This window comes from Orycteropus afer, unplaced genomic scaffold (genome assembly GCF_000298275.1).
Source record: "Orycteropus afer afer isolate SDZICR_OR568_19922 unplaced genomic scaffold, OryAfe1.0 scaffold00199, whole genome shotgun sequence".
In the NCBI taxonomy this organism is placed as follows: domain Eukaryota; kingdom Metazoa; phylum Chordata; class Mammalia; order Tubulidentata; family Orycteropodidae; genus Orycteropus; species Orycteropus afer.
In genome coordinates this window covers 3,420,419-3,433,406 of record NW_006921786.1, presented here as the reverse complement: position 1 = coordinate 3,433,406, position 12,988 = coordinate 3,420,419, and the positions used below count along the sequence as shown (strand labels likewise).

Genomic DNA, 12,988 nt, shown 5'->3' with positions numbered 1-12,988 from the left:
AGCACATTGCCTTACCTGATCTTGGACCATTGCTCCGCCAAAAGCCCAGATAGCAGCAAACACAAAATAAAGTTCATAAATTTCTTTGGAGCTGTCTGCACAGATGTTCTCCTTGGTCAGGAGGCACTCAAGAAGGTGGCACAGCGTCTGAACCATGCTCTGCTCTGGAATTGGAATAATCTTCTTAAATCTGCAGAGAGAGACCCAAAAGTCTTGTAAGACACCATGGACATGCTACTCTGGATGTGTTGCTGGCTACCTACTTAATGCCTTTTTTTTGAGGAGGGGTAGAGTCAATGATTAATCAAATGCTTTGAGATTAAGAGGACCATAGTGATTATTTTCATCAGCTATTCCTTTTGTCAAAGAAGAGAGGACACTGAGCTCTCCAGAACATCTCTGTTATGGATTGAATTACATCTCCCAAAATGATATGGTGAAGCCCTAATTCCTGGAACTTGTGAATGTGCCCTTGTTTGGAAAGATGTCACGAGACATTATGTTGAGTGAGATAAGTCAATAAAACAGAAAGACAAATATCATATTAGTCTGTTATTGTAAAAAAAAAAAAAAGTCAAAGAAAGGTTTATACATAGAAGGAAATTTTCTTTGTTGGTTACCAAGGGTGGGAAGGGAGGGAAAATAACACTGTTATATAGGTAGAGACAAGTGACAAGTATTGATTTGGGTGAAGAGAAGGGCAAGTTACCAAATGTGAGTGATCAACACAGTAGCACTGAGGAAGAGGAAAACATAGAGAGGTACATGGGAGGTACATACAACAAAGATGAACCCTTTTGCACATACAGTACTGTGATGTCAGTGAAGGCAAACATCAATATACAGGTGGATATCTGAATGACTAGGTATGTCTATGCAGGGGGGAGTGTGCCTGTGACCATGTATAGGGTTGGCAGACAATGTTTCTACAAGTATATTTGTATGTTTTGTCAGAATTCCCAGGTATATAGTAGAGCTGCCAAGGGACAAGGTTGTAGTCACTTCTTGGCCACAGCCAGCTACCCAGAGGGAGTAAATAGTTGGACCTGTGGCCTCGGGACCATAGTCGCAGGGATATCAAGCTCAATTGGCATAACACACTACACAAAAACATTGTTCCACATCCTAGTTTGGTGAGTAGTGACTGGGATCTTAAAAGCTTGAGAGCAGCCATCTAGATGCAATGATGGGTCTCTCCTCGTCCAGAACAAAGAAAAATCAAGAAAATGAAAGACGCAGTCCAAGCAACTGGTATACCATGCGATTCTCAGCCTATATGACTGAGATCAGAAGAACTCGATGGTGCCCAGCTACCACTGTCAACCACTCAGAGGGAGATCTATGTAGGAGATCCTGGACAGAGTAGGAGAACAATGTGGAACAAAACTCAAAATCATTAAAATAAATAAATAAATAGATAAAAAGGACGAGGCTTGCTGGTCTGACAGAATCTGATGGAACCACTGAGACTATGGTCCCTAGCTGCCCTTCAGGTCTGGAATTGAACCCAACCATAGGAGAACAGAAGGGCTAGGTGTGTACAGGGAGATAGCTTGGGGCACAGGAGAACATGGGAGGAAAGGACACAGAGAAGAAGTAACTATGGGGAGGAAGTGGGAAGGGAGCTGTTGCATTGTGGGAAATTACAGTCAATATCATGAGACAAAATGCATGTGAGCTGCTGTGTGGAAAGTGAATTTGCTCTGTAAACGTTTATCCAAATCACAATAAAAATTAAAAAAAAAAAATAAGATGTCATCAGATAAGTCATCATGAAGTCATACTGTAGTAGTGTGGGTTCTAATCCCATATGAGTGATGTCCTTATAAAAGAGGGGAATAAATACAGAAAAAGGCACAGAGGGAGGCCTTCCATGTGAAGACAGAGGCAGAGATTACAAGCCAAGTGATTTACAAGCCAAGGAATGTCAAGGATCGCTGGAAGTTAGGAGAGAGACATGTATTAGATTCTTTCTCAGAGCCCTCCCTCACAAAAAAACAACATAGCTGAACCCTGATTTGGGCTCCCAACCTCCAGAACTGTGAGACAACACATTTCTGTTATTATAAGCCACCCAGTTTGTGGTATTTTGTTATGGCAACCCTAGGAAACTAACAGTTTCTTTCTCTTATTGTCTTTCCTCTGATGCCCTCCCCTCTCTTCTCTCAACACTGGTGATCCTTCCTTTCAGTCCTTGAATAATGTAGGCAGCTACAACAAAGCAAACAAATACCTCACGAGTTTCACTCCCCTCACAGTTTCCTCAATTGTCAAAAAACACCTAAAGATTCATGATGGGTGCTGCTATGGATTGCACTGTGTACCCCAAAATAAGTGTAAATGCTAACCTCTATGCCTGTGGTGATAATCCCCCTTGGGAACTGGTTGTCTTTGTTAAGTGGATAAGGAAGGAGTGGTATAGGCCATATTTTGAGTTAATCTTGGTTGCGATATAAATGAGATTAAGTAAGCAAGCACGGAAGCAGAGAGATGAGGGAAGAGAGATGCCAAGCCACATGAAGATCACCTAGGAGCAGAAGCTCAAAGAGACAAGGACCTTCCTCCAGAGATGAGAGAGATAGCCTTCCCCTAGAGCTGGTACCCTGAATCCAGACTTTCAGCCTCCTAAAATTGTGACAAAACAAATTTCTGTTTGTTAAAGCCACCCAATTACGATGTTTCTATTATAGCAACATTAGATAACTAAGACAAGTGCACTTCTTCCACTCTTTCCACTCCTTCACTTCAGAAACCTTACCTCAATTAAAACACACTGAAACCTTTTCTCTGGGGCCAGTCTTATCTAGGGGATAGAGTGGTTCAGGGCAGATGGCTATTTTATAAATCATGACGTGATGGGGTTCTTCATCTGAAATACTGTGACTTCGTCCTGATGTGGGTTTTGTAACTTTTAATTTTGGCTTTAGAGGTCCTGATTAGAAAGCAGACATCAAGAAATGCACACAGGCCATCTTATTCCCAAAACAATAAAGTGTACATGTGCAAGTACATACATATGCATTCACACACATGTGCACACATACTCTTGCACATTTTCCCTTGCACACTCTTTTCTTGTCAAGCACTCTTATCACAGCACACACACACACAATATATATTCCACATACCCACACACTCCCCCTCCCATTCACCAACCATACTGTCACCTTCCACAGTGAGGTCAGTTCACAGGCCACACAGAGAGAAGTCCACTGTCATAAGATTAACAATATCATCAACTGTTACCTTAAGAATTGTGTACTAGCATTGGGCCTTACAGTGGCATGACATTCCATTTTTTTTCCCAGTATTTTCTATTTGTGTTTGTTTTTAATCTATCTGTAATCTGTACCACATAGTGTGAAGTGATTTAATATTACAGGTATTACTCCCATTCATGGGGTGAAAAACTAAGTATTTGATAGGCTTTCTTTCATGTTTCTGGCACAGATTTGTGATAAAATGCTAATGTGGAACCATTTCTCGCTCAGTTTTATATGAGACACCAAGACGATAGGTGCCTACTATCCTTTGTTCCAAGAGCTCTGGTGGCATAGTGCCTAAGGCTCTTGACTGCTAACCAGAAGGCTGGTGGTTCAGATCCACCAGCCACTCCCCATAAGGAAGATTGGGCAATCTACTTTCATAGAGATACCACCTAGGAAACCCAAGGAGTGGTTGCTATGAGTTGATGAGTTGAGCTGACTCGATGGCAGTGAGTTTGATTTTTTGGTTATCCTTTGTTCAGTTGTATCCTTTGTTCATTGGGTTGCAATGAGTCAGAACCAACTTGAGGGAACCTGTGGTAGTTAAGGGTTGTGTGTCAACTTGGCTGGGCCTGGTTTTGAGTGGCTGGGCAGCTGAATGTTGTTATTCCCCATGATGAGACTGGTAATCAACTCAATGGTGGAATCTAGTGTGAGCAGCTGAATAGCTGCCTTAGGGATGTGGTCTGCTTCCAGTATATAAGGAGAAGCCTTGAGCAATATCTCTGAGCTTCTTGGCCTATTTGGAGCCTGCATTTGGTCAAGTAATCAGTGAGTGGCCTGGCATGTTGTCTGCCAATCTTGGGGCTGTCTCTGGACTTGAACTAGTGACCTGCTGTGTTGATAATCTTTGTGCTATGCCATATGCCATTTTACTTGTCAACCTTGGGTTTGTCAGCCTCAGTTGTCAGTAGCTACCTGAGTTAAGAGACACCTCCAGCTCCAATGGGCTGGAAGCAAGAGGCAGAACTGAAGCCCAAGGTCAAGGGCCTTCACACAGCCCCTAGAGCTGGCACTTCAAACTCAGACTTCTAGCTTCTTAAATTGTAAAATAATAAATCCCTGTTTGTGATACAAATCATCCATTTGTGATATATCTGTTAGAGCAGCACTAGAGAACCAAACAGCACTGTTTTGGTTACCTAGTGGCACTCTGACAGGAATATACCAATAATAGGATGGCTTGAACAAACAGGAGTTTATTCTCTTACAATTTTGGAGGTTAGAAGTTCAAGTTCTAGGTGCCAGGCTCTAGGGGCTGGGTGAAAGCCTCTCAATGTTGGGGCTTCAGCTCTGCCTCTTGTTCTCGACCCACTAAAGCTAGAGGCATCTCTTCGCTCAGGCAGCTGCTGGCTGCTGAGGCTGACAAACCCAAGGTTTACAAGTGAAAAGGCACAGTCCCAATATTACCAAACCACACAGCAGACCATTATTTCAAGTCCATTAAACGTCCCAAGATTGGCAGGGCAACACGGAAGGCTGCTGAACAACTTGGCTATATGTTCAAGTGTGCCATCAGCTGGAGACCTTCCTCAAAGTTGCTTCTTATACACTGGAAGCAGACCACATCCCTAAAGCAGCTATTCAGCTGCTCCAATAGATTCCACCATGGGGAATAACTGCCCCAGCCACTCAACCAGGTATGCAAGGTGTCATACAACCTAAACCACCACCAGCACCTAACAACAATAATAACAACATCCTCACATTCTAAAATGAGATTCTAGACAACTGATCCAGAACTTGCAAAGGATTTTGGAACTCTGGTCCTGTACCATCTCAAAGACATAGAAGGATTAAAGTGAGAGATGCTGGATGGGCTGGACATTAGCATGTGAGATATTGGAGAAGGCTCTAGCTCTTAGTTTGAGTGAGTCCCCCACCCTAACCCCACAGAGAAGGCAGGTGCTTGTCCCTAATAGAAAGCCTAGAAAAAGGGCCTCAATAGGACTATTCAGAGAGCTTGACAGGACTGCCTCTTTGGCTTGGTCGTCATAGAAGCTGGGGAAGGGTCCATGCCTGGAAAACCTAAATGAGACCTGCTGATCTCACAGTTGAGTAGAGAGAGGTTGTTTGCTGGGGCAGCTGGCACTCCACACTTCAGTTTGTGAAAACAAAGCTTGAGTGAACAGTTCTGGAATCCAGTGTGGGCCATGTGCACATGGGCTGTTTTAGATGCTGGCCAAGAGGGCCACCTGGAGGGGGAGGTGTACAGTATTGGTGTGAGGAATTGTCAGTGACTAGCTGAAGGCACGTAACAACAACAACAGCTGAAGGAGAAGGAGCTCTGGTGGTTAAAGGATTTGGTTGCTAAGCAAAAGGTGTGTGTGTGTGTGGGGGGGGGGTTGTTGAATCCATAAGCAGCTCCACAGGAGAAAGATAAGGCAATCTGCTTCAGTAAAGATTTATATAGCCTTGGAAAGCCGATGGGAGCAGGCCTACTCTGTCTTAAAGGATTGCTGAGTTGGAATCGACTCTGTGCATTTAGGCTTTAAGTTTCCAAGGAATGGCAGACAGGGAATCTCTTATGATGGAGGAGTCCAAGTAACTCAAAAAAGCTCCTTGAAAGAAACAGCTGGTTTCAAAATCTGCCACAGTAAGGGTTACTAAAGCCATACTGGCTCTAGTCAAGTGAGTCCTTTCCTGCCCCTTTCCATCTGCTCTCTGTCCTCTTTCAACCCTGAAAAGGTCAAGAGATATAGTTGGTGAGGGGTGACTACCAGTCAGAGTAAGGAGAGAAGAGGTCAAGCACAGTTCCCTTTCTACAGCAGGGGAGAGCTGGGAGCAGACCTGAGTTGCCGGGATGGGGGTGGGGTGTGTGTGCAGGTGGGGTTAGGAGGTAGTAGCTTTAATTTTAAACATAGTTTTGTATTTAAAAAAATGATTACATTAAATGACATGTGTATTCATGTATGTATGACTAGAGATGATCACTTGCCTTTTTATTACTGAAGGGTGACCATAAAAATCATGGTGACCACCATTTCATTCATTCAGCCATATAAAATAGTTATGAAGAAACAGTGGGAACAAATTAAGTTTCTGTACAATTATGCATCCTTCAGGAGGCCTGCTTGTTCCATATAAATTTAGTATGTGTTAATATCACACGGCTCCATAGTAACAAATCCACCAAAAGGCAGCATTACAAGTCTGTGACAACATAAAGTCACAGTAAGCAAGATTTTGAAGTATGTGTCTCCATTACTAACCAGCTGTGATGCCATGGGAACACCATAGGACCTCAGCTCCCTGATCTACAGGGTGCACAGCCCTCTTTAGGAGTGTCGGGAGAATTTCAATGGCTGATTTTTTGGAAGTAGATTGCCAGGTCTCTCTTCTGAGATGCTGGCATGTTCTTCACATCTAGGGCAGGCACCCAATGAATGATAGCTATTATTCTGTTTAATTGATAACCATCAAATATAGGGTTTATAGATTGGGGGTATCTCTGGATACATTTAATACAGTACCAGAATAGGCAAAACTTGTTTCAAAGTCATGTGCACTTGCATGGGCACAAGCACACACACTCACACACACACAGCCATGCTCACACACAAACACACCAGAGCTTGGCATCTCTTCTTTTAAATACTCAGGGTGAAAAGTAGTCTAACTTTCAGTCCAAGCATATATTGGATGAAGATCTCGGTGGCACAGTGGTTAAAGCATTTGGCTGCTAACCAAAAGACTGGCAGTTTGAACCCTCCAGCCACTCCATGGGAGAAAGATGTGGTAGCCTGTTTCCATAGAGATTTACAGCCTTGAATACACTATGAGGCAGTTCTACTATGTCATATATGGCCGCTATGAATCAGAATCAAGTCGATGGCAGAGGGTTTGGTTTTTGGTTTTATATATTGGGCAAGTTTCTCAGCAAAAAAAATAAAAAGAAAGGGATGTATTATTTTCCTAAAACTTTTTCTTTCTGCATGTTTTTTTTGTTGTTTGTTTTATAGTTGCTGTCAATTCAGACTCATGGTGACCCCATGTGTGTCTGCGTAGTACTGTGCTCCCCAGGGTTTTCAATGATTGATTTTTGAGAGTAGGTTGCCAGGCTATTCTTCTGAGACATCTTTGGATGGGCTCAAACCTCCAACCTTTGGGTTAGCAGCAGAGTGTACTACGCATCTATACCACACCCAGACTGCCCTTCTCTACTATTTTAACTCTTTGCACCCCTCACCCATTTGTGGCACCAGCCACTGTTTCAGGCCTTCCTCCATGCCAGAATTGCTTTATCCCATTAGATCTTGAGGGGACAGAACTCCAGACTATAAGCCTCTCAAAGATAAAGTTAAAGCCAAACCGAACAAGTTGCTGTTGAGTCAACTCTGACTCATGGTGACCCTGTATGTGTCAGACTAGAACTGTGCTCCATGTGGTTTGCACATGATCTTTCAGAAGCAGATTGCCAGGTCTTTCTTTTGAGGTGCTCCTGGATGGACTTGAACCTCCAACCCTTTTGTTGGAAGCCAAGCATTTAACCATTTGCACTACCCAAGGACCAGGACGGGGTTGGGACATAGGAAATGAGTCCCTTGGGACTTCCGGAAACATCCCTGCCTATAGTCTAAGGTTTTCCCTTCATCCCTGTCTCCATATTTGCTACAGTAGGAGGCACAATCATAGCCCATGAGTGACAGAGCAATGAATAATTGTTCAGGGGTCATTTTGAGTGATAGACTTGAATTTTTCCAAGAAACACTATCCTGCTTCAAAATTGTTGGAGTCTTCTTATAGGACGGAACACACTGCCCTATGGCATTGGAAGCCAGATTCACAGCATGATGCATCCATTCACATAAAAAGAGGGTCTAAAACAAGCAGCTTCCAAATGTTGGAAGCTCTCTCTATAGACCCATATAATAATAATGTACTGTAGTAAGTATCTTTTTGGTTAAGAGCAATTAATCTCTTAATTAAGTGGCAGGTGGTCAAGACTTGTTGCTTTAGCTTTTGGCAAACAAGTAAGAGGTAAAGTGAACTCCCAATGTCCAGTTCTACTTAACCCCACGTTGTTTGGGACATGGACATATGCAGGCAGTAACAGCAAATAGTTTCACTTATCACTCACAGGTGGCATCTTCACCTCTCAATTTGGCATGTGAATCCTTTGCAGGTGTTATGGATTTAATTGTTTTCCCCAAAACAATATATGTTGAAGTACTAACTCCTGCATCTGTGGATGTGATCCTGTTTGGAAATAGGGTTTTCTTTTTGTTAATGAGGTCATGTGGAATAGGGTGGGTCTTAAACTTAATCCTTTTCAGGTGGTGTTTTATAAAGTGGAGAAGAGACACAGAAAGATAAACACACAAGGAGATATAACATATGACTATGAAGGCAGATGCATCTTTAAGCCCAGGAACACCAACTAATGTCAGTAGCTACTAGATGCTGAAAGAGACAAAGTAGGACCTTCCTTAGAGCACCCTGATTTGGACTTTAGCCTCCAATACTATGAGTCAATAAATTTCTTTCCTTTAAAGTCATCCACTATGGGGTACTTTATTATGGTAGCCCTAGCCCTAAGACAAGAGGGCTAGCTGTTTACCTTGCAGAATGAAGAGTCTGTGTCTTAGGACTGTTATCTGATATGACAGCCAACAGTCACCTTCAGATACACCCACATGGCATTCATTAAAGGCACTTCAAATCTTCCTTTTCACTCACCTCCCTTCTTTCCTGCACTGAAAATAGGCATCCAATGGCCATCGTTAATGTACACACCCCTCTGCCATCTGCTGTGCCTGGAGGGGAGTGATTTGGGGACATCTGACTTTGGGGATAGGACAGAACATCGGCAGGGCATCCATCATGTGTGAGCCAACAGGTTTTTTACTGCTGCTTTAACTTGCTCCTTTCCTTGTTCTTTGGCCTACCTGGTTCGGAGTGTGTCTAAGCAGGTTGGAAGGTACTTGTCAAACAGAATAGTTAGGTTTGCTCTCTCTGTCTGGATTTCTCTCTTGTCAATCCAGCTGCTTACTGGAGGGTTCCATCCCAGGTCCGATGGGTTGATATACAGGATGCCTGGGAGCATAGAGAATACTGTGCAGTGAGTATTGCATAGATGTCAGCATGCTCTTCACACCCGGCAGACATTTGCTCTATTTAGAACACCCACAGACGACTGGATTCAAAAAGAACCGAACTCTGGCCTAGGTCTGAGAGGGCAAGTGGGTTTATTCTTGAGGACCAGCTCTGGTTGATTGATAACAGCTGCTTGAAAAGCTGTTTTAAGAAGGATCCCAAGTCCAAGTTGATGCTCAGGAAGAAGACTATGATTGATTAGCAATACTCGTCATGTTGTGAGAGTGTGTAGTGGGTTGAATGGTGGCTCCTAAAAAGATATATTCGTGTCCTAATCCCTGGAACATGTGAGTATGACCTTATTTGGTAAAAGAGCCTGCAGATTTAATTAAATAGAGGCTCTCAAGATGATATCTGCATTATCTATGTGGGACACTTACTAATGTCCTTATCAGAGAAAGAAGAGGAGAAACATATTTAGAGGGAAAGGCAATGTGAAGATGGAGGCCAAGACTGCAGCGATATTACTACAAGCCAAGGGAGGCCTCCAGTTTAAGAATCACCAGAAGCTGGATGTGACAAGGAAGGTTTATTCCCTAGACACTTTAGAGGGAGCAGAGCCCTGCCAATACCTTGATTTTGGACTTCTATTCCCCAGAACTGTGAGAGACTAAATTTGTGTCATTTTAAGCCAAAAGTTTATAGTAATTTGGCAGCCATAGGAAACCAGTACAGAGTTGGATATATAATTCTCCTGACTCGAGTTCATTAACCTCCTCATTGGTCCTTGAAAGGGAGTCTGATATTATGTGAAGAGACCAAAAATTTCTCTTTATCTTCTAGTGTGTGCTGATACATTTGGTCAGTGGACATAAAGCAAAGTTAAGCTCTAGGATTGATATTTTGCACCAGGATTTAGTGTGAAATTGCAAGTCTAGGTCATCACCATTGATATGGACACTAGACTTGGCCTAAAAGCAGCCTAATTCCAGGCCCTTATGTGCAGGGACAGTTTTCCAGCTCAGGGACCATCTCCCTTCCCATTAGTACACATTTCCTAATTAGAAAAATCATGTCTCCCTGTTCTTACAGTACTTGCTTATCCTGGTGTACATTAGAGCTAAAAACTAGGCCAGAGTTTTAGTTGACTAGTTTCTGGCTCCTGTTAGGAAATTCCTTTAAAGCCAACAAAACCATGAGTGAACTAGGGGCACCTCTCTCTCATTTGATGCTTTATTTCTTTCTTGGGCCATTCCTGCTCTAAGACATACCTGCTCTGGAGACAGTTGCTGGAGTGGCTGTGCGAAGGTGGCTGATCTCAAAGAGCAGCCTCATTGTGGAGTTAAGAGGAATCCTCTCATTGCTTGCCAGGGTCAGTACCTGGAAACACACAGGGGAAAATGTCATATTAGGAAGGAGTTGGGATGTATGCCCACATGGTGTGCTGATGATTTTTTCTTTGTGATTATAAGTATTTCCAAATTTCTTAAAATAATCCCCTCTTTCTCTCCTTCTGCACTCCCTCCACTCCCACCCCTATGTGTGTGTACTGAATCAGGAAAAGTTATTTAAGTTTAAATTTATGACAATGATTTTAATATTGTTGTGGTTGTTAGTGGTGGGAGTGCCTGGGTGGTACAAGTCGTTAATGCAGTTGGCTGCTAACCAAAAGGTCAGAATTTAAGACCACTGAAAGGCACCTAGGATGAAATTTCCTTCCGAAACATCAGCCATTGAAAATCCTATGGAGCGCAGTCTTACCCTGATACCTGGCATCATGAGCCAGGGTCAAATCCATGGCAACTGGTTGTTGCTGTTAGCTATCATTCCCGCTTATGGCAACATCAAGCAAAACAGAACCAAACACTGCCCAGTATTGTGCCATCTCCATCGCCTGTTGCAGATCAGACTTTTGTGATCCATGAGGTTTCCCTCGGCTGATTTTCAGAAGTAGGTTGCCAGGCCTTTCTAAACCATACTCAACTAAGTAATTTTTAAAGGAATAGAGAGTAGGTTTCATATGGCTACTGTTTCTTTTAAAGTAGCCTCTTTGAGAGAGAACATTTTAATCCTAATAATTCCATAAATGTTGAAATAATTTTAAAACTTCTACTCTGGATGTCATTTTGAAGATTAAGGTACGCCTGACCCAAGCCATGGTATTTTCAATTGCCTCCCATGCATTTGAAAGCTGGACAATGAATAAGGAAGACCAAAGAAGACTTGAAACCTTTGAATGATGGTTCTGGGAAAGAATACTGAAAATACCATGGCTACCAGAAAAATGAACAAATCTGTCCTGGAGAAAGTATAGCCGGAATACTCCTCAGAAGTGAGAATGGCCAGACTTTGTCTCACCTTCCTTGGTCATGCTGTCAAAGGGACCATTCCCTGGAGAAGGATATCATGCTTGGTAACACAGGGCCAGCAAAAAAGGGGAAGACCCTCAATGAGGTGGATTGATACAGTGGCTGCAATGATGGGCTCAGGCATAGCAAGGATTGTGAGGATGGTGCAGGAAAGGGCAGTGTTTTTCTATTGGACATAGGGTTGCTATGAGTCTGAGTCGACTTGACAGCACCCAACAACAACAACATTCTGGATGTGCTTTCTGCACAACTCTCAGAGCAGCATGAGAAATATTTTGGTTGTCCTCTTTTGGAAATGATATTAGCAGTTCAACACAGATTTTATTGGCCCTCAGTTAGTTTTCCTTGCTTATAAAAAATCAAATACATTCTAAATAGATAAAGACTTGCCACCATTGAGGATATTTGACAAGGCTAAATGTTTCTAAATGTTCCCTAGTTTCCTTATTTACATGAAAAAAGAATATAAAGACAAAAAAAAAAAAAGATTAGAGTATATAATTTTAAGATCCCTTTTGGGGGATTAAATTAACCTATGTGAAGAAGATGTTGAAGGAAATCCCAACAATGTTAAAAATGTTGCCAGCAATGGGAGTGACAATGAAGTGGGTGAAAGTTGCTAAAGTAGATAGATCAATAGTAGTAGTAGTTTTGAGATGTCTATGAAAGACATCAACAATAGTTCCTTATTCTGGGTCAGGAAGAGTAATTCTTCATGTGGAATCTACATTTCCTAATGTTCCCACCAACTGGAGGACTGGCTTCATAGAAATTTGGGGCAGCGGTGTCACTTAGGGTGGCTGCCACCCAATGCAGAAAAACATGGTGTCACCCCCACTCTCAAAGACCTCCTCCCACACCAGACCATAAAGAATCCTTGGAGAGTTCCGGCAAGATGGGGAACTAGGCAGAAGGACTGCACAGACCCTCTTCAACAAAGAAAAGGGAAACCAATTAACACAGACACAGAAGATGATCTTGGACCCCTGAGCTTTGAAGGGAAGGATACAGAAGTGGACTAAACCCCAACTAGCAGAAGAATTTGCATGAAAATTCCAAAAAAAGGAGACATACGGAGCTGTGGTCTTACAGGAAACTGAGCGACCCTGACAGTACAGGCGGCTTGGAGATTCCCGACTGGTGCAACACTAAGGACACTTGGGGCCTGCAAGACTGAAAAGCAATGGGCCAACGATAAAAAAAAAACACCAAGAAGAGCCTGAACCACCCTTAGCTGCTCTTCACAAACAGTTAACAGAGATCTAAATACAACAACGTCACGATGCCTCGGAAACAACAGACCATCACAGTCCACAC

The 12,988-nt window shown here is 42.8% G+C and overlaps 1 protein-coding gene across 1 annotated transcript in view; it reads right to left on the bottom strand.

The window, feature by feature from the left end:
• The window catches only part of DNAH9 (dynein axonemal heavy chain 9), a 722,341-nt gene that overhangs the window by 372,863 nt on the left and 336,490 nt on the right, over positions 1 to 12,988 (bottom strand). The window contains exons 34-36 of the mRNA XM_007948048.2: positions 10,574 to 10,682; positions 9,155 to 9,302; positions 16 to 190 (exon numbers count right to left, since the gene is read on the bottom strand). Of these exons, the coding sequence (XP_007946239.1) occupies positions 16 to 190; positions 9,155 to 9,302; positions 10,574 to 10,682 (432 nt within the window). The remainder of the gene's footprint in view (positions 1 to 15; positions 191 to 9,154; positions 9,303 to 10,573; positions 10,683 to 12,988) is intronic.